Source organism: Scyliorhinus torazame, chromosome 9, assembly GCF_047496885.1.
Source record: "Scyliorhinus torazame isolate Kashiwa2021f chromosome 9, sScyTor2.1, whole genome shotgun sequence".
Classification (NCBI taxonomy): Eukaryota; Metazoa; Chordata; class Chondrichthyes; order Carcharhiniformes; family Scyliorhinidae; genus Scyliorhinus; species Scyliorhinus torazame.
This window is the reverse complement of record NC_092715.1, coordinates 269,722,020-269,747,596: the sequence shown is the minus strand read 5'-3', so window position 1 is coordinate 269,747,596 and position 25,577 is coordinate 269,722,020. Positions and strand designations below refer to the sequence as shown.

Genomic DNA, 25,577 nt, shown 5'->3' with positions numbered 1-25,577 from the left:
GTACCCAATTCATGTTTTCCAATTAAGGGGCAATTTAGCGTGGCCAATCCACCTACTCTGTACATCTTTGGATTTTGGGGGGTGTTGCTCTTATTAGCCTTAGTTTTATTAGCTCTAATTCTGTCACCTTTGCTCACGAGTCGCCAGGTATCTTTCTGATACCGCCATGTGGTTCAAGTTATGATTAATAAGGCAGCACACCGCTTAGTAAGAGTTAAATCAACGATCATTTATTATATACAGCAATAAATACTTATACAATAATCCTACTTTCTAGACTACTACCTACCACTACAGGCCAATACTTAACTTTGGGAATGGCCCACCAGGTCAGGGAAACGAATGGTCTTTCGAATTGGTCTGAGCCTGCGGGAGTCAAAGGCCGATACAGGTCGATGGCTAGGAGGCTCTATCGGGTAGCGATCGCTGGAGTCAAACTTACGGTTTCTTGTCGATGGTTCTTGCAAAGGTTGCGAGCAGGAAGAGAAGGGTCGATCTGAACTTGGCCCCTTACTCTTATAGTTCCCAGGGGCTTCCCGCCTCTCGGGGCGGACCTTGACCCTGGTTCCAAGTGATTGGACTTGGTCCCAATCACTTGGTTCGATATGCTCCAATAATGGGGCGATTCCTTGATCGGGGGGTGGTCGTTCACCTTTCTTTGTCTCGGCCACTGCTGGCGCCGAGAGGTCTGGATCGGCTTTCAATTGCTAATTTGTTGCAATTGTTCCCGGGTATAGCCGATTAAACTGCAGATGGCTGGGTTGATGTGCTGCTCATGGTTGCAGGTATCGGTCTGGGCCGACTTTCCCAGAGCCGAATACACAGTTCTGTCTGCAGCTGTCCGTTTGTGCCCTGTTGGCTGATTTTCCCATCAGCCTTTTCAGTTCGCCATTTTACATCGGGGTTTGGCCAAATTAATCGGGAATCAGCCATTTTAGGTGGCTACATTCCCTCCTTGTGATCCTAACGTGAAGCATGAAGGATCACATAAATTTGTTCTTTCCGTTCCCTGACCGGGGGGGACACCTCCTACATGGCCACTACTCTGACCCTAGCTATGCACAAAAAATTTACCTAAAACTTCTAAGGGCACTATGTCAGGCAGGTGCATTCATTTACAAATTTAAAAACTTGGAACCTCTCATTTTACCTAAATATACTATACTCACTAAACATTGCATTATCCTATCTTCCTAAAACATACAACAACAATCATAACATTCAATATACTCTTTCCTGGCTTGGCAGTCAAGCGCAGGATCATACATTTTTTTGTTCATGGAAAATTTTGTACATCTTTTATTTACAGAAAAGACGCAAGTGCATGTTCTTTATTATTGTGTTATAGGTTATAACCGAATATAGGGGATCGGATCCGATATACCGGGGTTCGGGCACGGTAGGCTCTCCTTCGCCATTTTCGGAGGCGCATAGTCTGCACTATACAGCAGAGTATCGCCAACACTAACAGTGCTTCGATTACGTAAGACAGGGAGTACCAGGTTATGAACTTGGCACACCAGGATAATGCAGCGTGGCTGGTGACTGGGCCCTCGGTACTGCGGGGCAGTGAAACATTAACGGCTGGGGGGTTTGGAGTAATGGGGTCCGTGTTCCCGCGCAACCAAATGTCCAATAAAAAGATTTTGATCACGATGAAAGAAGTCCTCATGGCTGTCCTCTTTCTTTTTCTTTCCTTGTGTTCTCTGTTTTCTCCGGTCCTGGAGCTTCTGGAGTTCTGTAAAACAAGCATAGTATCTGTAACTACCTTGGTATAATATCCGGTATGTTAGTGTGTCTGTCCTTAGGGGCGAATTATTCCCTTATAATTGGTCACTATATGTGACTCCCTCATTTTTTTTTCTTCAAACAAATGTTAGGACACGGCACACTTCCCAATGACGGACCAGTGCTTATTTACCATCCAAATGTTCCAGGATGTAAATAGCAGATGGCAGCAACCTAAAGGTCACCGAAACAAAATAAAACTTTTGGAAATGAAAATGTCAAATGAGGTGCGTATGGGCCGCGACGGGTAAGATTTGGATGGAGTCTCCGGGTAGGACGGCTACCAATGCCGTCTCTCCTCTACCCGAGCGTTTTTGACCAACGGGGGGGGTCCCCAGGCAGGGCAGGTCTCACGCCATTTCTCCACTGCCTGAGCAACCGACAAGAACGGGCAAAAATGTAGTCATCGTGGTGGGGCTGCTACAGTGAATCTAACCTCGAATCACAAGAGCAGCTACGATCGGGCATCTGGTGAGCAGGTGTCTGCTGAAGTGTCTGCAGACAAGCTAGTTCCATTGAACAAGCATCTGGTCTGTTGACCAGGTATCTGTAGACAAGTTGGTACCGCTGAACAAGCGGCTGGAAAAATATACTGTAGGACGAACAACATAAAACAAACGTACGAACAACATAAAACATCCTGCAGGTTCCATCAGGAAGGACAACACTTCTCCCAAGCGTCTCCTTTAAATCATCATGTGGACACCCCAGTTCTCTGTTGCGAACAGGGTCGCAAAGGGGTTGGCGGCTTGGGAGTCAGACTCGAGGTCGTCACCTTCTCCCGGGTGCCTCTGGAGTGAATTAGGGCTGAAAGGGCTGCTTGGTGTGAGTTGGGGTCTCTCTCGTCGTTGCGGACGAGTCTGTAGCAGTTGTCGCAGTGCCAATGCGTAGTGTCGAGTTGGGTGGGGACAAAGTCGGGGTCGTCCGTGTGGTTCGGTGGTCGGTGGTGGGATTTGTTTAGAAAAGTGATCATGAAGAGATCACTGGAGTCGAAATCGGAGTCCCTGGGTGTGGGTCCGGTTGCATGGGGATAGTAGGGAGGCGTGCTGTGGCTATTGTCCGAGTCACAGTCGCTGTCTCTGCTGCTGCAGTATGTGGGCGTTCCGGGGCGGAGTGTAGATTTCGGGGGTGGAGTCGAGGTCGAGTCCGTGTCTGGGCTGGACGTGGTGGGGGTTGGTCTGGTTACATTGGCTGTGGGCAGGGTGTGGTCTGCTGCGTCAAGCATGACGTGGTGGGTGTGGTTTGACTGTGCTCCATAAACCTTTAACTGGTTAATATGAAACCAGGCAGTCTTACCATTTGGGTATTTTATTTTGTAGACTGATGGGCTTACTTTATCCATAATGGAGTACGGACCTGAGTATTTTGGGGACAGAAACGTGCTGGGATTGTATACAGACAACATCACTTGCTGTCCTATATCATACTCCGTTGCATGCACTGCCTTATCAAAACAGGCCTTGCTCTGTTTCCTTTTGGTGCCCAGTTTTACAGCGGCTGCTAACTGAGCCGTTTTTACATTAGCAACTAATTGCTCCACGGCTCTCGTGAGTGAGGGCCGTTACTTCAGGGCTGGTCAGGTCTAAACCTAACAAGTATTCTGTCCCCTTCATGGGGTGTCCGGTCATAAGGGTGTGTGGGGTGTAACCTGTGGAGGTGGAAACAGTGTTACGCAAAAACATCAGCGCAAAGGGGAGGACAGAATCCCAAGTGGTGTTGTTCTGCTGGACCATTTTTCTGAGGGTAGTTTTTAAGGGTCCGATTCATGCGCTCCACTATACCACTCGACTGTGGGTGGTACGCAATGTGAAATTTTTGGGTTATGCCAAATATCGTGAGGACGTTCTGCATGACCCGTCCCGTAAAGTGAGAACCTTGGTCCGACTCAATACTGCGGGGGAGTCCCCATCTTGTAAAGATGTGGTGGGTTAGGATTTTGGCTGTGGTTTTCGCGGTGTTGGTGCAGGCTGGAAATGCTTCCACCCACTTTGTAAAATTGTCTATGACCACCAGAACATATTTATAGCCATTCCTGCAAGTGGGCAATGGACCTATAAAATCGATCTGGAGGTTAGTCCAGGGGCCGTTAACGGGTCGGGTGTGGCTGAGATGTGCCTTTTTGGCATACCTATCTGGGTTGTTCTGAGCGCAGATAAGGCAATTCTCAATGTAATGGCTCACATCTTCCTTGAGATTTGGCCACCAACAAAGCTGTTTGAGGTGGGCTGTGGTGGGATCGATTCCCTGGTGTCCATGACTATCATGGAATAAACAGATTAATTGGTTCCTATCCTGCTCAGGAACTACATAAAGGGTGTCCTTTAGCACCACACCGTCATGTGTGGTTGTCGTATTTCTGTACCTCTCGTATGAGACTGGAAACTTCCCTTTCACGATCTCAGTGAGAGCGCTATCCTGCTTCTGGGCCTCTACTAGATCCTCGATCCCAGTCTGCGTGACCTGAACTGCACTCACTGGCGCACTCACTGGCGCGCTTTCGGGGGGTTTCCAAAAATACCCATGTCTGGATCCTGCCTTAGCCAGTGCGTCGGCTTTTACATTTCCAGGAGGGGAGGAGCGATGGTGGCTGCGGACTTTTATGATGCCAAAAGTCCTGTTCTTGGCTTTCTCTAGAATGTGGCGGAGTAATGGGGCTGAGGGGAGCGGTTTTCCATCCGCGGAAACAAATCCTCTTGTTTCCCAGAGGGGCAGAAATTCGGTGAGGCTGTTGCAGACGTATAGACTGTCTGAATATATGTCTGCTGGGCTGGGGAAGGAATCTGGGTGGTCTACGATGTAAGCGATGGCCGCAAGCTCTGCTGCCTGCGCGCCTAAGTGTCCGGGTAATTTTAATGCGATTTCCTCGAGGGCGCGTCCCTGCGCGTCCTCAACATAAATCCCGCAACCCGTTATGCGTTGCCCATCTAAGACCGTGGAAGATCCATCCACATAGATCCTAATGGGGTCACATGTGTCCGGGTGAGGGGGGCTCGGAGATGGAGTGGCTAATTTTCTGGGGGGTGTTTTAGCTATAAAGGGGCCTGTGTTGTGGTGGGGCGAGATGATTTCACACTCATGGGGGGTTCCGGGGTACTGTAAATTGTCCGCTAAGTATGTGTGAGTCTTGGTCCGTTTTACTGTGATGTCCCGTCCTTGCAAGAGAAGGGTCCACCTAGCAGCGCGTATTTGGCTGACGGTACTGTCTTTAAGTCGACAGTCCAGTAAAGGTTGGGTGGGGGTGTGCTCGGTCAGAATGGTGATGGGGTTCAGTCCGGTAATATAGCAAAAGTACTGGACTGCCCAGAAAACTGAGCAGGTGCCTCTCACAGGCTGAAAATCCCTGCTCCACAGCATCTAAAATTCGGGAGACATAAGCCACGGGTCGTAACTGGTCGTGCCGTTCCTGCAGGAGCACGGCTGAAAGGGTGCGGTCTGTGGTCGCTACCTCTATTGCGTAAGGGGAAAGCGGGTCTGGAATTTGTAGTGCGGGGGCGGCTATGAGCGCCTGTTTTAATGATTCCGTATGCTGCGGAAGCCATTCCCAGGGGGTTCCTTTCTTTAGGAGGTCTGAGAGGGGCGCTGCCTTGCTGGCGAAACCGTCAATGTGGTTTCGGCAGCAGCCAACCAGTCCTAAAAACGACCGGAGGGCTGAAACGTTTTGGGGAAGGAGCAATTTAGCGATCGAGTCAATTCTTTTGTGCTCGATCTCGCGTTTGCCGTGTGTGATAATAGTACCCAAATATACCACTTTTTCTTCCAATATCTGGGCCTTTTTGGGGTTGACTTTACATCCAATGGAATGTAGTAATTGCAGGAGTTCGGACAGAAGCTCAATGTGCTCTTCCTTTGTGTCTGTCTGCAGTAGTAGATCATCTACATACTGTACCAGACATTCGGGGCGAGGAAATTTAGCTAGTCCATTTGCCAGCTGTCGGTGGAAAATGGAGGGGGAGTTGTGGAAGCCTTGTGGCAGGCATGTCCACGTGTACTGCTGCGCTCTGAAAGTGAAGGCAAATTTATATTGGCGCGCCTTTGCCAATGGAATGGACCAGAATCCATTACTGATGTCCAAAACCGTGAAGTATCGGGAATTGAGTCCCTGTTTGAGCATGGTCTCAGGACTTGTTGCTACGGTGGGGGCGACTTTATTGAGTTCCCGATAATCAATGGTCAAGCGCCATGATCCGTCGGGCTTTCTTACTGGCCAAATCGGGGCATTATTAGTAGAGGCTACCGATCTTAGTACGCCCTGCTCTAATAAGCTCTCGATAACTTTTAGGATTTCTCCCTCTGCTTCCAGGGGAAATCCGTACTGTTTTGGGGGTCCAGGGACCGGGCCTGTAACTTGTACGGAGCCAGTCATCCGTCCACAGTCGTGCTTGTGGGTCGCGAATGCTGCCCTGTTCTTTTGCAGGACTGCCCTAACCTGTCTGTCCGTGCTGAGTGTGGTGGGGTTGAACCAAAACTCGCCTACTGCGCTAATTTTGTTCATGTAGTCCCCTATGGTGAGCGTTGCGGGGGCTCTAGCGGATTTCGCCATCTTCCAGACACACTGGTTGACTGGATCGAAGGATAGGTGGTGGGAATTCATAAAGTCGATTCCCAGAATGTGTTCTGCTGTTTGGGGCAGGTCTACTAAAACTACGGGGTGTTTTGTGCTAATGGTTCCGATTTGGATGGATACAGGGGCTGTAATGTGTCCCTGCTGTGAGTGGCCTGTAAAGCCGCTGAGGGTGATAGTGGCTGTAGTGGGTCACGTGTCCTGACAAAGGGTGGAGGAATTTATGGTGGTGCGGGACCCTCCTGTGTCCCAAAGAAACTCGATAGGCTGTCCCCGAATTTTCGCCGCGACTACGGGTCGTCCTGACCTATCCCAAAGTGTATCGCAGACCCAACTGGGGGAGCCTGTACACCGTCAGTCCGTTCCGGTCAAGTCTGTCTGATCCGACCGGGCGCTAACGCTATGTATGGGCTCTGCCTTTTTCTTACTGAGAGTGCCTGTCTGTTAGGCTCTCTGTGGCTTTTTAGGGGCATTGCACTCTTTGGCAAAATGTCCCAAATGTCCACAATTGTAACATTCTTGCGGTTTTGTTGGAGGGCTGTTCTTTCCCTCATTTACCCAGGCGGGGTTGTGAGGTGTGGCTTTTACTGCCTGCATGTCTGCGGCGGCTTGCTTTTCCTCTGTGGTTTTAGCGGCGGGTCGATTGTGAACAGACTGCTCCCAAATGCGGGACAATCTTTTAACCACCCACTTCTCGTTATGAGCCTCCTCCGAGGGATCATAACTACTACAGGCATTCTGTCCTGCCTCTGTGGCATGGGAGATAAGGGTGCGGGTCCATTTGGCCATATTGTCTGGGGACAAATAGGCACGGTCTACGTCTCCAAAAACGGCTTCAAAGTGAATCCACAAGCGTCCTGCAAACGCTGTGGGGTGTTCAGACTTCTTCTGCCTACACTTATTTAGGCCATCTACCAGTTATACCCGATCGCATTCAGGATCACGGTATGCATTTCTGCAAGGGTGCCTCCTCCTACATTCTGTGGGTCGGGAAGGGCTGCTGCTACCGATGGGTCTAAGCTTAGAACCATGAGCTTTACATGCTCTCTCTCATCCAGGCCGTACATGGTCGCCTGATGTTTGACGGTGGCAAAGAAATGGTGTGGGTCTGAAGCGGGGAGGAACGGTGTGATTTTTTTACTCGTCCCGTAATTGGGTCACTGTGAGGGGGGTGGAATATAGGAATTCCGCCTCGTCTGATGTGGCTGTGCGGTGGGTTGTTACAGGGTTCATCGGAGCCTGAACTACCTGCTGTGTGGGGGGTGGGGGTGCTTTTCTCCTTTGGGGCGTTCCCTGCGCACATGTTCCCTGAACATATCTCTGCGCTGTTTCCTGCAATTCTTCCCAATCATCTTCCTGTTCTAAACTTTCCCCAAAGGTTTCTTGGAATCCCTTTTGGACAGAAAGCAGTGATTGCAGGTCTGCAATTTGCTTCCGGCACTTTGCATGGTCTATGGTGCTCTGCCTTTGTTCCGTGGTTGCAGCGTGGAGCGCTCTCAAGGCTGCCTTGAGATCACTACATTGCTTCTGTAGCGTCTCCACCTGCTTCTCTGTTTCTTTCTTTGTCAGGACTGCTCGCTGCGTGTCCTGATAAGCCTTTTCGTACTGGGATTGGAAACTACTCAAATGCGCCAGACAAGACTGGTGACCCCGTTTGGCGTCAGCCACCTCTTCGTCCTTTGCTGCTAATTTCCTCCTTAGCTCTAAATTTTCTTTCTCCACCTCGCATACATCGACTTTACTCATACGATGCATGCCCTCTACTTCTTTGCGGAGCGTCCTGACGACCTCCTCTGTGCCTCGCAATTGTGCCAGACAGGACACAATTGCCATCGGCTTGCGCGCTTTTGCTAAGCTCTTTTTATGGATTTCACTCATGTTCTCCCACCAAGTATGCCCTATACCTCTGGGACCAGAGTCGTCATTACTGCAGAAATCATCCCACATGGGCCATCCTAATTTCCTACTCCCAAATGGGACACTGTCCCACTCTACTGCTGCTGGTCGCTGCGACCGCAAATTCCTCGGGATTCATGAGGCGTTGCATTGCCTGCATGGCTATCTCTCCTATCTGCTTCTTCGGTTAAACTTGGAACAGGGGGCTGAAGTGGTGTCGTAGATGCGGGTACGGCTTGTGCTAATTTCCGAAAATACAGACTTCCGACAGTTTTGATGCAACAAAAATCTATCAGTTTTACCATATAACCCTGTTAGTTTCACATGCATACACACACTTCCGAATTGTGAATTATTAATCAGAACCGCTTGAACACTTGGTGTTTTTTTTGTTTCCAATTGGATTCTATTCAAATTTCTTGGGTTCTCCCGGAGTGGTTTTCCACTTCTAGATCGGGTCCCGGCGGAGTCGCCAAAATGTTGCTCTTATTAGCTTTAGTTTTATTAGCTCTAATTCTGTCACCTTTGCTCACGAGTCGCCAGGTATCTTTCTGATACCGCCATGTGGTTCAAGTTATGATTAATAAGGCAGCACACCACTTAGTAAGAGTTAAATCAACGATTATTTATTATATACAGCAATAAATACTTATACAATAATCCTACATTCTAGACTACTACCTACCACTACAGGCCAATACTTAACTTTGGGAATGGCCAACCAGGTCAGGGAAACGAATGGTTTATCGAATTGGGTCTGGCCTGCGGGATTCATAGGCTGATATAGGTCGATGGCTAGGAGTCTCTATCGGGTAGCGATCGCTGGAGTCAAACTTACGGTTTCTTGTCGATGGTTCTTGCGAAGGTTGCGAGCAGGAAGAGAAGGGAGAGAAGGGTCGATCTGAACTTGGCCCCTTACTCTTATAGTTCCCAGGGGCTTCCCGCCTCTCGGGGCGGACCTTGACCCTGGTTCCAAGTGATTGGACTTGGTCCCAATCACTTGGTTCGATATGCTCCAATAATGGGGCGATTCCTTGATCGGGGGGTGGTCGTTCACCTTTCTTTGTCTCGGCCACTGCTGGCGCCGAGAGGTCTGGATCGGCTTTCAATTGCTAATTTGTTGCAATTGTTCCCGGGGATAGCCGATTAAACTGCAGATGGCTGGGTTGATGTGCTGCTAATGGTTGCAGGTATCGGTCTGGGCCGACTTCCCCAGAGCCGAATACACTGTTCTGTCTGCAGCTGTCCGTTTGTGCCCTGTTGGCTGATTTTCCCATCAGCCTTTTCAGTTCACCATTTTACATCGGGGTTTGGCCAAATTAATCGGGAATCAGCCATTTTAGGTGGCTACAGGGGGGCGAAACCCACGCAATCCCGGGGAGAATGTGCGAACTCCACACAGACAGTGACCCAGAGTCGGGATCGAACCTGGGACCCCGGCACCGAGGGCAGCCGTGCTATTAATTTGAAATTTATGCAACTGGATCACCATGCATCATTCATTACTCATGTGATCCCCATAAACGTTCCAAAAATCACAAAACAGGCTCCATCATAAGGGCCCTGCAATTCTGCAGTGTCTCATGACCAATTTACGTGGCAACATAAACCAAATCCTGTGACCTGAGAATGGAAAATCTGCCACAGGATTACCTAAAGCATTTCAATCACAGAATGATTATTTTTTAAATATAGTGTATAACACAATAGCAACTGCAGGTTTCTGTTTAGAGAAACTGACCACTGCAAACAATGGGTGGGATTTTCCAGCCATTCCCACCAGCCGGATCTTCCGGTCCCACCGATGGCAAACAACAGGAAACCCCGGAGTTGACAGTGACCAGAAAAGTCTGCCACCACCCAATAGCGGGTCACCGCCACCTTTGCAACACACGCCCAATTTATAAATTCACTGAGCTTAGCCCAAGTCCATGTGCTGCTTTGTTGTTTAAAATAATAGACATTTAACCTCTAGCTGTAACATTGAGCCACCAGTTAAAATAACTATGCTAAATGGCATCCAAATGGAAAACCATCAACGCACAATCTAACTCCGTTCTCTCTCCACAGCTGCTGTCAGCATGTTCTGTTTTTGCATCGACTCACTGAGTGCAGAATCACAGACACTGAGAAGGCAATGAAGCCGATTTTACACTCCAGACAGGGTCCATAATTTTTGGAGCAAGAGTTTGAGAGAACAGTCACACCAATGAAAGATATGAAGCATGTGGTGCAGTTCGATAACTATCCAAAAGGCAGGGAACAGAAAGAAGGAAAGTAAAGAACAGGAGCAATTTATGCTCTAAAACAGACTTAAAATTCTATTTTCCTAATGAAAAAGGATGGCTTTGGCAGGGCCAAAAATAAATAATAATGTTGCAATACCATCTTGTGTCAGATTAGCAATATAGCTAGAATGGGTTGGTTGGTCTTTTGGACTCCAGACCCAGATACTTTGATGCCTCCCAGGTGCTAGTTTAAGGAACATATCAAGTGGACTGGAAAAGATTGTCACCATGTACCTTTTCTCTAATGTGTACATTACTGAAATACAGCTCATCTTCACAAGATCAGCCTGGATATATTTTGAAATTTGTAGTACAGCAAATCAAATCCTGAGAAAGTGCATAAGCCTTACATAAATAGCAAAGAAAAACATACAAAAGACAAAACAAAAATAAGAACGGTGAGATCACTTCGATAGGGCTGTAGTATCAGCCCCCAAATAGTCAGCGGGAAATCGAGAAGCAAATACGCAAGGAGATTACAGATAGTTGCCAGAAAAATAGGATGGTAATAGTAGGGGACTTTAACTTTCCCAACATTAACTGGAAAAGCCTTAGCATAGGGGTTTGGATGGAGAGAAATTTGTCGAGTGTATTCAGGAAGAATTCCTCATTCAATATGTGGATGGCCCGGCTGGCGAGGGAGCAAAACCTGACCTCCTCTTGGGGAATAAGGAAGGGCAGGTGATGGAAGTGTTCGTGAGGGATCACTTTGGGACCAGTGGCCATAATTCCATTAGTTTTAAGATAGCTATGGAGAATGATAGTTCTGGCCCAAAAGTTAAAATTCTAAATTGGGGCAAGGCCAATTTCGAGGTTATTAGGTGGGAACTTTCAAAAGTTGATCGGGGGTGCCTATTTACAGGCAAGGGGACAGCTGGAAAGTGGGAATCTTTCAAAGGGTGTTAACTAGGGTTCAGGGTGAGCACATTCCTCTTAGAGTGAAGGGTAAGGCTGGTAGAAGTAGGGAACCCTGGATGACTCGGGATATTGACGCCATGGTCAAAACGAAGGAGGCGGCATATGATATGCATAGGCAGCTGGGATCAAGTGGATCCCTTGGAGAGTATAGGGCTGGTTGGAGTAGAGTTAAGAGAGAAATCAGGAGGGCAAAAAGGGGACATGAGATTGTCTTGGCAGATAAGGCAAAGGAAAAATCCAAAGAGCTTTTACAGACACATAAAGGGCAAAAGAATGATCAGGGAGAAGGTAGGGCCTCTTAAGGATAAACAAGGTCATCTATATGCAGATCCATAAGTGATGGGAGAGGTCCTAAATGAATATTTCTCATCAGTATTTACGAATGTTAGGGGGAAAAAAAGTGATGTCTTGAGGAGTGTACATATTACAGAGGAGGAGGTGCTGGAGGTATTAAAGCGCATCAAGATAGATAACCCGGGACCTGATGAAATGTATCCCAGGACGTTGTGGGAAGTTAGGGAGGAAATTACCGGCCCCCTTGCTGAGATATTTGAATCATCGACAGTCACAGGAGAGGTGCCTGAAGATTGGAGGGTAGTAAATGTTCTGCCCTTGTTTAAAAAGGGCTGGGAACTACAGACCGATGAGCCTTACATCTGTAGTGGATAAGTTGTTAGAAGGTATTCTGAGGGACAGGATCTACAGGCATTTAGACAGGCAAGGGCTAATTAGGGAAAGTCAGCATGGCTTTGTAAGGGGAAAGTCATGTCTCACAAATTAGATTGAGCTTTTTGAAAGGGTAACCAAGAAGGTAGATGAGGGCAGTGCAGTCGATGTTGTCTACATGGACTTTAGCAAGGCCTTTGACAAGGTACCGCATGGTAGGTTGTTGCAAAAAGTTAAATCTCACAGGATCCAGGGTGAGGTAACCAATTGGATACAAAATTGGCTTGGCGACCAAAGCCAAAGGGTGGTTGTCATAGATGTCATAGAATTTACAGTGCAGAAGGAGGCCATTCGGCCCATCGAGTCTGCACCGGCTCTTGGAAAGAGCAACCTACCCAAGGTCAACACCCCCACCCTATCCCCATAACCCAGTAACCCCACCCATCACGACGGGCAATTTTGGACACTAAGGGCAATTTATCATGGCCAATCCACCTAACCTGCACATCTTTGGACTGTGGGAGGAATCCGGAGCACCCGGAGGAAACCCACGCACACACGGGGAGGACGTGCAGACTCCGCACAGACAGTGACCCAAGCCGGAATCGAAACTGGGACCCTGGAGCAGTGAGGCAGCAGTGCTAACCACTATGCTACCGTTGTGGAGGGTCGTTTTTCAAACTGGAGGCCTGTGACCAGCAGTGTGCCTGAGGGATCGGTGCTGGGTCCACTGTTACTTGGTATATATACACACACACACACACGCGAGAGAGATTTGGATGAGAATGAAAGAGGCATGGTTCGCAAGTTTGCAAATGACACCAAGATTGGTGGCATAGTGGACAGTGAAGAAGGTTATACAAGATTGCAACAGGATCTTGACCAATTGGGCCAGTGGGCTGATGAATGGCAGATGGGAGTTTAATTTGGATAAATGTTTGTGATGCATTTTGGTTGATCAAATCAGGGCAGGACCTACTCAGTTAATGATAGAGTTGGGGAGAGTTACAGAACAAAGAGATCTAGGGGTACAGGTTCATAGCTCCTTGAAGGTGGAGTCACAGGTGGACAGGGTGGTGAAGAAGGCATTCAGCATGCTAGGTTTCATTGGTCAGAACACTGAATACAGGAGTTGGGACGTCTTGTTGAAATTGTACAAGACATTGGTAAGACCACACATAGAATACTGTGTTCAGTTCTGGTCACCCTATTATAGGAAGGATACTGTTACACTAAAAAGAGTGCAGAAGAGATTTACGAGGATGCGACCAGGACTTGATGGTCTGAGTTACAAGGAGAGGTTGGATAGGCTGGGACTTTTTCCCTGGAGCATAGGAGGCTTAGGGGTGATCTTATATAGAATCATAGATTTACAGTGCAGAAGGAGGCCATTCGGTCCATCGAGTCTGCACCAGCCCTTATAAAGAGCATCCCACTTAAGACTACACCTCCATACTATCCCCATAACCCAGTAGTCCCACCCAACCTTTTTGAAGTGGAGATGCCGGCGTTGGACTGGGGTGAGCACAGTACGAAGTCTTACGACACCAGGTTAAAGTCCAACAGGTTTGTTTCGATGTCACTAGCTTTCGGAGCGCTGCTCCTTCCTAACCTTTTTGAACACTAAGGGCAACCTGGAGGTCTATAAAATAATGAGGAGCTTATAGATAGTCGACATCTTTTCCTAAAGATAGAGGAGTCTGGAACTAGAGGGCAGAGGTTTACGGTGAGAAGAGAGAGATACAAAAGAGACCAGAGGGGAAATTTCTTCACACAGAGGGTGGCGAGCATCTGGAACGAGCTGCCAGAGGCAGTGGTAGAGGTGGGTACAATTTTGTCTTTTAAAAAGGTTAGACAGTTACATGAGCAGTGTGGGTATAGAAGGATATGGGCCAAATGCAGGAAGTGGGACTAGTTTCGTGATAGAAACTGGGCAGCATGGACAAGCTGGGCCGAAGGGCCTGTTTCCATGTTGTACACATCTATGACTCTATAAAGCAGTTATGAGAAAAATACAATTCAATATTAATAAAATGGTGGGCAATTATTGCACCCTCCTTGTTCTTGTGAGTTTCCAGTCTTAGTCAACCCTCTATGGGGTGGGGCTGAATACAGTTTGTAGCTTAGAGACAGGCATAGGAGAAGGGACAGAGCCAAAAGTATTATCTCCACTTCTTGCAACTGAACAAATAATAGTATTGAAGAGGGTTCACAGCAGGTCTGCACATACTTCCAACTGCAAGAACTATTGGGATTAATGGGATCCTTCTCAATTTTGATTCTAACTATAGAATTGTTTCAGCATCATTGACCATTCATGTTGCTGAACCGTTGCTCCTCACGTCCTAAAGTGTGTTTTTGCTGGCCTGGGTATCTAGGTAATTTGTAATGTGCCCAGGAATCCAACAAAGAACTTTTATTCTTCTATATTTTGGCACACTGGTTTTATCATGCACTGGTATGTGTCATAGAATTTTACAGCGCGGAGAGAGGCCCTTCGGTCCATCGTGTCCGTGCTGGCCATCAAACACCTATCTATTTTAATCCTATTTTCCAGCACTTGGTCCGCATTTCATCCAAATATTTCTGAAATGTTGAGGGTTCCCGCCTCGACCACCCTTTCAGGCAGTGAGTTTAAGATTCCTACCACCCTCTGGGTTTTACCTCAAATCCACTCGTAATCTCCTGCCCTTGACCTTAAATCTATGCCCCCTGGTTATTGACCACTCTACTAAGGGAAGAAGTTCCTTCCAATCAACCCCATCATACCCTCATAATTATGTACACCTCAATCACCTCAACTATAAGACCACATGACATAGGGCCAGAATTAGGCCATTCTGCCCATCGATTCTGCTCCACCATTCAATCATGGCTGATACGTTTCTCATTCCCATTCTCCTGCCATCTCTCTATAACCTATGACCCCCTTATTAAACAAGAACCTATTTCTGTCTTAAAGACACTCAGTGATTTGGCCTAAACAGTCTTTTGTGTCAAAAAGTGCCACAGGTTCACCACCCTGCAATTGAAGAAATTCCTCCTCATTTCAGTTTGAGGCTGTGCGCTCTGCTTCTAATTTTTCCTACAAGTGTAACATCCTCTCCACATCCACTCTATCCTGGCCTTTCAGTATCCTGCAAGTTTAAATAAGATCCCCCCATATCCTTCTAAACTGCAACGAGTACAGACCCAGAGTCCTCAACCGCTCCTCATATGACAAGCTCTTCATCCCAGGGATCAATTCTTGTGAATCTCCTCTAGACCCTTTCCAAGGCCAGCACATCCTTCCTTAGATACGGGTCCCAAAACTGCTCACAATACCCCAAATAGGGTCTGACCAGAGCCTTATACAGCCTCAGAAGTCCATCCCTGGTCTTGTATTCTAGCCCTCTCGACATGAATGCTAACATTGTATTTGTCTTCCTAACTGCCGACTGAAACTGCACGTTAACCTTGAGAATCTTGAACTAGGACCCCTAGGTCTCTTCATGCTTCTGATTTCTGAAGCCTTTCCCAATTAGAAAATAGTCTATGCCTCCATTCTTACCACCAAAGTGCATAACCTCAGTCGTTTCCACATTGTATTCCATCTGCCACTTCTTTGGCCACTCTCCTAGCCTGTCCAAGTTATTCCACAATACTACCTGTCCCTCTGCATATCTTTGTATCGTCTGCAAATTTAGCAAGTGTCCTCAGTTCCTTTTTTCAGATCGATAATGTATATAGTGAAAAGTTGTGGTCCCAACACCGACCTCTGAGGCACACCCCTAGTCACTGGCTGGCATCCTGAAAAGGGCCACTTTATCACCACTCTCTGCCCTCTGTCAGTCATCCAATCTTCTATCCATGCCAATATCTTACCCTTTTTACCATGGGCTCTTAACTTATTTAACAGCCTCCGTTACGGCACCTTGTTAAAGGCCTTCTGGAAATCTAAATAGAATCCACTGGTTCTCCTTTGTCGAACTTCCTTGGTACCTCCTGAAAGGAGGGTGGCACGGTAGCTTAGTGACTAGCACCGTTGCCTCACCGCGCCAGGGACCCGGGTTCAATTCCTGCCTTGGGTCACTGTCTGAGTGGAGTTTGTACATTCTCCCCATGTCGACGTGGATTTCCTCCGGGTGCTCCGGTTTCCTCCCACAGTCCAAAGATATGCGGGTTAAGTGAATTTGCCGTGCTAAATTGCCCCTTAGAGTTCAAGGATGTGCAGGTTAGGTTACGGGGATGGAGCAGGTTAGAAATGGGTAGAGTGCACATTCGAAGGGTCGGTGCAGGCTCGATGGGCCGAATTGCCTCCTTCTGCACTGTAGGGATTCTATGATAAGAATTCTAACAGATTTGTCAGACCTCCCCTTGACGAAGCCGTGCTGGCTCAATCCTATGTTATCATGCACTCTGCACTCTCATCTTTAATAATGGACTTTAAAATCTTACCAATGACCGAAGCCAGGTTAACTGGTCTAGAATTTCTGTCTTCCGCCTCCCCCTCTTCCTTCTTACACAAGGCTGTTACATTAACCATTTTCCAGTCCTCTGGGACCCTCCCTTCCTCTAGTGATTCCTGAAAGATCACCACCAATGACTCCACAATCTCCTCAGCTATTTGTTTTAAAGTAACTATTCTGTTCTTCCGTCATTCCTTTGTGTCCTATTACTACTTCTCCCGCCTCGTTTTACACACGCTCGCGTACCAACACACGTACCCACATAGGTTTTCTTTATTTCAGCAGTGAGACAGAAAGTTGTTTCTCTTCTTTCATTCTGCCCAGCTCTCTCAGAAGCATCACGCAAGAACCAATCACTGACTGTTGTCAGACAGAACACTGTCCCTGGCCAACACACTTGCCAGCCAGCCAATTGAACCAACTTTCTCCAAAGCTGGTTCGGCACCAACGAGTTTGTTTTCTCCTCCCCAAATACAAAAAACAACTCTGGAACACACTGTCCTGAAGAACAGGCTGCCTCAGATTAAGTTCACTGTTTAAAGGCACATTCCAATTATTGGTCCACAGACCAAAAATAATAAAATAAAATAAACAAATAATGGGGGTTTCTAAGAAAGTCACTGCAATTATCATGGGTGAATTTAATCATATAGATTAGACAAATCAGATCAGCAAAGGTAGCCTTAAACATTAGTTCATAGTGTGTTTTAGGGACAGTTTGTTAGAGCAACACGTTCTAGAGGCTATTCTAGACCTGGTAGTATGAAATGTGGCAGGATTAATTAATAATCTCACAGTAAAGGAGCCTTTAGATAGCAGTGATCATAACATGACTGAATTTTGCATTCAGTTTGAGGACGAGTAGGTCTAAGACTATTATTTAAAGGCAATGGCCCTTGATGGAGAATGAAGACAGGATATGAAGACAGAGCTAGCTAAAGTGAACTGGGAAAATAGGTTAAGGCATAGGTCAGTAGAAGTACGGAAACGGCAGAAGTGTTGAACAAAAATTGTGCCGGTCTTCACTACAGAAGACAACACCCCAGAAATATTTACCAGTCAAGAGGTGAAAGGGAGGGAGGGAGGAGCTTAAAACAATTACAACCACCAAGGAAAGAGTACTGAGAACTCTATTAGAACTGAAAGCTGACAAGTCACCAGGACCAGAGGGTTCATATAACTGAGCCCAGACTCGACATGCAATTTCTATCAAGATATACACTCACTTATGCAGAAAGTCTTCACGGCAGCTGTCACCAATGTCATCATCATTCAAAAGGGTATCCTTAATCTAAAACAAATTAAAATTCAACTTATTACATCCTTTCATCCTAAACACAAGAAAGCAGCAATACAATTATCATGACTCCAAACATCTAAATGCAAAAAAGGCTCAGAAAAGGGAAAACATGTAGAGATAACAAGAGAATTTCAATTACCAAAAGAATATAAATTCATGAGAAAGATGTTAATATGCAAATTACAACAGGAAAATTTTGAAATATGCACAAATAATAGTTGTTAGAAAAGCAAGCTGCAATGTATACAAGAAACCAAGCTGCAATGAGATTTGGGGAAAGCATTATAAGATTAGACTGTGCTCACATTGTTGAGCATGTAACGTGTCTTTACGATGGACCCTTTGAACACTGCAATGGTAAGTTTACATTATTTTCACTGCAAAATGCTTTAGGAGTGTTTTCTTACCAAAAAATGGAGAGGTAGGGTCTGCTTCAGAGCTTATATGAAAGAAAAGAGTGGTTAGTAGCAAAATGCTTTTGTAAAATACTATATGCAAGTAAACATAATGCAATAAGACCAAATGAAATAAAGTAGCTTGGGGGCAGGGGAGCATTATTTATAATTTGTTCCAATCATACTGTAGCCAAAATACCACTGTTCATCTATCACTGCAACACAGCAAAGTTACTGCAGCCGGATAGGAGGACCAACTCAAGACAGGTGACACCTCTGAGGAGCATTGAAGGAAAAGTACATACACCTAAATGTTCCAATTTGGAATATTCTAAATGCTGTACTGTACATATCTAGGTGACATAAAAGCTAGCATTTAGATTGAGAAATTTAATTAATGGGAAAAAAATGCTTTCCATCTTGGGTAATTGATTAGCAGATACAGGAGCATCAACATGCAATCCTATGCAATGGAATGTCTTTGACTTGACCTGCTGCTGTGGTAAATTTGAAATCAGACAGTAAGGTGTTAGGAGGCTGCTCTATTAGCAAAGGCCTTGAAACAGTTCACAAATCACATGGCAGACTAAACAATATTTCTAAAGCTGTTTCCTTGTCACTTTCTCCAACCTTATCTCCAGCTTCAAAGTTATTCAATTTTGTTTCTTCATAGAATCACTACAGTGCAGAAGGAATGTGGCCCACTGAGTCTGCACCGACCCTCCGAAAGAACACACTACCTTGGCCAATACCCCAGCCCACCCCGCCCTATCCTTGTTAGCTAACCTTCACATCTCTGGACAATTTAGGGCAATTCAGCATGGCCAATCTGCCTAACCTGCACATCTTTGAACTGTGGGAGTAAACCAGAGCACGCTGAGGAAACCAACGCTGACACAGGGAGGGCGTTCAAACTCCACACAGTCACCCGAGGCCGGAATTGAACTCGGATCCCTGGCACTGTCAAGTAGCAGTGCTACCGTGCCGTTTCTTTGTCCCTAACTCCCAAGTGATTCCTATCTGCTACTTTGAAAATGTTATACTTTTCACTCTGGGATCCACCTTAGTCCAGTGATAGCACTTACACATGAATCAGAAGCTTGTGGATTTCAAGGTCTACACCAGGTACTTGCGCATGTTATTTAGGCTGCACGGTTACGGGTGCATCTTTCACGTGCAATGTTAAACCAAGATCCAGTTTACCCTCATTAGTAAAAATAAGGGGCAGCACGGTTATGCAGTGGTTAGCACTGCCTCACAGCGCTGAGGACCAGGGTTCAATCCTGGCTCTGGGTCACTGTCCATGTAGAGTTTACACATTCTCCCGGTGTGTGCGTGGGTCTCACCCCCACAACCCAAAGGTGTGCAGGGTAGATGGATTGGCCATGCTAAATTGGCCCTTAATTGGGAAAAAAAATTGGGCACTTCAACTTAATTTTTTTTTAAAAGAGCATTAGTAAAAATAATTACTTCTGAATTCCGAGTACAATAACAATGCTACAGCCCCCACAACTCTCTACCCTTGATTCACTGCCAAGGTTGCAATACTTTCTGAACAAAATCAACTATTTCAGATAATTATAAACAGATAAAAAAGGTTTAACTCAACTGTGAACTCTAGAAGTCGAGCGATTAATAAAAAATATGTACCTTGTTTTTCATTTTATCTGACATGCAGTTTACTTTCCTGTAAACAGAGATCATTAAAATGCAAGGGTGTGAATCTCTGGCTTCTGGAGAAATAGGGAATTTGAGCTACATTTTTAAATGACCTTCCCTATATTAACAAGGTTGTTATGCAAAGATGCACCAATGCACAATTAAACTTTGAAAAAAATAATATAAGGACTGTAGGGATTTCATACTACATTGATAAGTGTTGTTGATGTATGTTTGTGATCCAACAAGATTCTGAAATGTGAATAATACATTTGAACAAACTGCATGTTTCAACACAAATTGCATTTTACTCCTCATGAGTTTCAACCACAAACTTACTTGAATTCCTTCTTTAACCCCATGGGTTTTCATAGATGAAAATAATTCCATGACAGGTGTGATTTCTGTTGTCAAGAAGGAAATAATGCTCTGTCCCTATGAGAGAGAACAGTACATCTAAATAGTAACTATCAGAACATAATGAAATATAATTTGTTAAGACTTGATGCTCTTAAGATACATTTCCAGAGTGATTGAGGATAGGGAGAAGAGGGAATGAGAATATGACTGAATCAAGTGCATACAAAGAGTAGTGCCAACAAATGTCTGTGGAAGTTCAATCATTGAGCTTTTTCAAGACAGATATTGATAGATTTCTAGATACCAATGACATTGAGGGATATGGAGATAGTATGGCAAAGTGGCACTGAGGTAGACGATTAGTCATGATCAAATTGAATGGCAGAGTAAGCCCGATGGGTCGAAAGGCCAACTCCTGTTCCTGTGTTCCTAAATGGCTCTTCATACAATTGAGGGAGCTCTCCTCAATTGATCCAAAGAGCAGCAGAGTTATACAGGTGCCGGAATGTGGCGACTAGGGGCTTTTCACAGTAACTTCATTGCAGTGTAAATGTAAGCCTACTTGCGACAATAATTATTATTCTTATAATTGGATAGGTTGCCAATTGAGCAGGCTTTAATCCTGCATGGTGTTGAGCTTTGGGGAGTCAGGAGATGAATTACTCTCCATACAATTACCAGCCTCTGAGCTACTCTTGTAGCCACAGTATGTATATGGCTATCACAGTTCAATTCTGGTCAATGGTAACCCTCAGGATGCGGACAGTGGGGATTCAGCAATGGTAATTCCACTGAATGTCAAAGGGAGATGGTTGGATTCTGTCATTGAAGAGAATCATTGCCTAGTAGCCGCAGAGTATAAATGTTACTTGCCCCTTATCAGCCCAAGCATCAACATTGTATAGCTCTTTCTGCAGATGGGCATGGACTGGCTCAGTATCGCGAATGGTGCTGAACATTGTGCAATCATAAGCAAACATCCCCACTTTTGACGTTATGATAGAGGGAAGGTCATTTGTGAAGCAGCTGAAGGTGGTTGGGCCTAGGACACTATCCTGATGAATTCCTTCACAGCCAAGTCAAAGGGCTGAGCTGATTTTTTTTTTTTGAGAAAATATTTTATTGAAGCATTTGTAATTTTCACAATTTAACATAGACATTTCTAAAACAACCCCACCGGTCGACGCACAAAATAACAATAAACCACGTACCCCACTTTTCCCGCCCTGTCCCCAATTACCCCTATACTAAATTCCCTGTCCTTATTTAACATTACCATGCCTCCTATTCCCCCCCCCCCTTTTCCCTTACCCCCCTTACAGCTGACGTTCAGTTTTTGTTAAACAAATCGATGAACGGCTGCCAACTCCGGGCGAATCCCTGTATTGATCCTCTTAGAGCAAACTTGATTTTCTCCAGACTGAGGAACTTTACCATATCGCTGACCCACACTCCTGATTTTGGGGGCTCCGAGTCCCTCCATCTCAGCAATTGCTAATGTTTGAAGCACTGATGCTCCCCAGTTTTGTTCACTTTCTTCTGGTCCAAATTGACCCTTTCTTTCACCCTGGCTAATAATGTTTCAGATCACTCCAAAAGGTTAATATTTTCAATTTGTGCTCATATAAAAATAAGCAGATGCTTATTTTTGCTTCCATTACCTTCAGAGTGCAGAGACTAAGTATAGATCTCGTACTGCACCCGTGTCATGATGAAATAACTCTGAACAGGTCAGGATCAAACCTAGAATCTTCTGATTTGCAAGGTTCAATGACCACATCAGCATTGAAGGATATGAACAGGAAAGAGTTCCACCTTGTGGGATGTCCTACTCAGAAGAGGCCTGTGTTTAATTAGGGGTCATCATCCTGTTGCTTCTGGGTACCCGAAAAATGTTAGAAACAAACACATAGTTCAGGAATGGCTCTGGGGGTGTTACGTTTTATAGAGTAACGAATAAAATGGCATGTCACCCCCTTTTCCTCCACAACTCCTAAATATCAGAGAAAGTGCACTCACTTAATAATAATCTTTATTAGGGTCACAAGTAGGCTTACATTAACACTGCAATGACGTTACTGTGAAAAGCCCCTAGTCGCCACACTCCGGCACCTGTTCGGGTACAGAGGGAGAACTCAGAATGTCCAATTCACCTAACAGCACGTCTTTCGGCGCTTGTGGAAGGAAACCGGGGCACCCGGAGGAAACCCATGTAGACACAGGGAGAACGTGCAGACTCCGCACAGACTGACCCAAGCAGGAATCGAACCTGGGACCCTGGTGCTGTGAAGCAACAGTGATACCACTGTGCTACTGTGCCACCCACATCTCAATCAGCTTGCAAATCAAAAAAAACCCTAGTTAGTTAAATTGGAACGTAAATCATTTACTGATGCAAGTTTTTTTAACAGACTCACCTTATACATCCATATCCGTCCTTTCCTAATAATATGAGTTAGTCTGTCCACACATAGTCTGTGCAGAGGTAAGTAGAAACTCAGTTCCGTTTGAGGCAGTATCACCGACAGAGCATAAGTGCTGCGGTCACCATTCATATTACCATCAAATATCAATGAGATGATGATTACCCCTTTTTCCGAAAGTACAAAAAATTTGACATCGATAGCCCCGCTTTTGGCACTCCGAAGAATCTCTCCATTTAAGGTGTGGTTTGCCAAAAATGTTATTTCTCCATCACTTAACAACAACTGTTCGCTTTTCGGAGCCCAGATGTGTCTCACTCTCGGACCAAGAATGTTGTCCCAGTAAGCAAAGGTAGCAGCCAGTAACGGTGATCCATTGTCCAAGGAAATTTCTGTTTTTGCAACAGCAGGAGATTGAGGTGGGCAGGCAGAAGACATTCTGCAGTTTAACTGCCACTGATAGAGACATCAATTCGGGAATATCTTCGATAAGCAGTCTCTAGTAAAGAAAGATAACAAAATACACAAATAATTTTCCTGTACAAATTAGTCAATAACGAGAATGCCAATCTCTCACCTGCCCAAAATATACACTTCATTCCCTCTGTCCAACCCAGTCACTTCATCTTGTCACTCTTCCCACATCCCTCTGTGGCTTCTCTGCTTCAACTTCCCCCACCAAATTCTCATTTACTCCCAACCCCCCGACATTGCTGACTCCCTCAATCTCTAACTTCTCGAGTCTCTCTTGCCCGCAGTCAATCTCGCACTGCACCCGTGTCATGATGAAATAACTCTGACCAGGTCAGGATCAAACCTAGAATCTTCTGATTTGCAAGGTTCAATGACCACATCAGCATTGATCCTTTCCTCTCGCTCCCTACCCCCAGACCTAATCGCTCGCACTCTACCCCCCCCAGGCTCCCTTCCACTCTCGCACTCTAACCCCTAGTCCCTCCTTCCTCTCGCTCACCTTCTACTCCCAAGTCTCCATTACTCTTGTTAATTCATATCTCGCCCTCCACCCGATATCATAGAATCATAGAATTTACAGAGCAGAAGGAGGCCATTCGGCCCATCGAGTCTGCACCGGCTCTTTGAAAGAGCACTCTACCTAAGCCCACACCTCCACCCTATCCCCATAACCCAGTAACCCCACCCAACACTAAGGGCAATTTTGGACACTAAGGGCAATTTATCATGGCCAATCCACCTAACCTGCACATCTTTGGACTGTGGGAGGAAACCGGAGCACCCGGAGGAAACCCACGCACACACGGGGAGAACGTGCAGACTCCACACAGACAGTGACCCAAGCCGGAATCGAACCTGGGACCCTGGAGCTGTGAAGCAATTGTGCTATCCACAATGCTACCGTGCTGCCCCTGATATCTCCCCCTCCCCTTCATATCTCCCCATCCTCCCCCTCCCATTTATCCCCACCCTCTCAGACCAGCCTCCCTCATATCTGCCCCCCCCCCATATCACCCGTCTCCCCTCCCACCTCCCCCTCCCCCACATCCACCCCTCATGTCTCCCCCTCCCCCCACATCCACCCCTCATGTCTCCCCCTCCCCCCACATCCACCCCTCATGTCTCCCCCTCCCCCACATCCACCCCTCATGTCTCCCCCTCCCCCCATATCTACCCCTCATGTCTCCCCCTCCCCCCATATCTACCCCTCATGTCTCCCCCGCCACTCATCTCCCCCGGGTTTATTCACTGGTTTTTTTTCTCCACTCCCGGCTGTAAACAGGGAACCTACCGGACGCTGACGTCACTTCCGCCGACTGTAAACAGGGAACCTACCGGACGCTGACGTCACTTCCGCCGACTGTAAACAGGGAACCTACCGGCCGCTGACGTCACTTCCGCCGACTGCAACCAGGGAACCTACCGGCCGCTGACGTCACTTCCGCCGACTGCAAACAGGGAACCTACCGGCCACAACGTCACTTCCGCCGGCTGTGGGCGGGCCTTTGAGTATTGAATGGAGGCGGTTTTACCGTCACCGCGCCGGCCCGCCCCCTCCCGCGTTCCGGCCCCGCCCCCTCCCGCGTTCCGGCCCCGCCCCCTCCTTGCCGGCCCCGCCCCCTCCTTGCCGGCCCCGCCCCCAGCTCCAAATGCCATCCCACCAATGTTTGCTCCAGTTCAGTTTTGGCCAATCCACCCAACCCGCACTTTGGACCCCATCCTGGGAGGAATTGTCCCCTCAGTGGGTGTGTCGGGACACAGCATCCCCTGGGTGGGGCTGTGGTGCCTGTGCTGGGATCAGTGGGGTGTGCTGTGGATGTGGTGCCTGTGCTGGGATCAGCGGGGTGTGCTGGGGGTGTGGTGCCTGTGCTGGGATCAGCGGGGTGTGCTGGGGTTGTGGTGTCTGTGCTGGGATCAGCGGGGTGTGCTGGGGTTGTGGTGTCTGTGCTGGGATCAGCAGGGTGTGCTGTGGCTGTGGTGCCTGTGCTGGGATCAGCGGGGTGTGCTGGGGGTGTGGTGCCTGTGCTGGGATCAGTGGGGTGTGCTGTGGATGTGGTGCCTGTGCTGGGATCAGCGGGGTGTGCTGGGGGTGTGGTGCCTGTGCTGGGATCAGCGGGGTGTGCTGGGGGTGTGGTGCCTGTGCTGGGATCAGCGGGGTGTGCTGGGGGTGTGGTGCCTGTGCTGGGATCAGCGGGGTGTGCTGGGGGTGTGGTGCCTGTGCTGGGATCAGCGGGGTGTGCTGGGGTTGTGGGGGCTGGTGCTGGGATCAGCGGGGTGTGCTGTGGCTGTGGTGCCTGTGCTGGGATCAGCGGGGTGTGCTGGGGGTGTGGTGCCTGTGCTGGGATCAGCGGGGTGTGCTGGGGGTGTGGTGCCTGTGCTGGGATCAGCGGGGTGTGCTGGG

At 47.1% G+C, this 25,577-nt stretch overlaps 1 protein-coding gene across 4 annotated transcripts in view; it reads right to left on the bottom strand.

Annotated features, from left to right (window-relative positions):
* c9orf72 (C9orf72-SMCR8 complex subunit) overlaps positions 1-24,531 on the bottom strand; it is a 66,668-nt gene extending 42,137 nt beyond the window's left edge. For 2 of the 4 annotated variants that reach the window (XM_072517490.1, XM_072517493.1), the window contains exons 1-4: positions 24,468-24,531; positions 22,697-23,201; positions 20,259-20,354; positions 17,792-17,856 (exon numbers count right to left, since the gene is read on the bottom strand). In XM_072517490.1, the coding sequence (XP_072373591.1) occupies positions 17,792-17,856; positions 20,259-20,354; positions 22,697-23,140 (605 nt within the window). In that variant the 5' untranslated portion in view covers positions 23,141-23,201; positions 24,468-24,531. The other 2 variants (XM_072517491.1, XM_072517492.1) reach the window with 2 other exon arrangements.
* Positions 24,532-25,577: the final 1,046 nt, after the last annotated feature.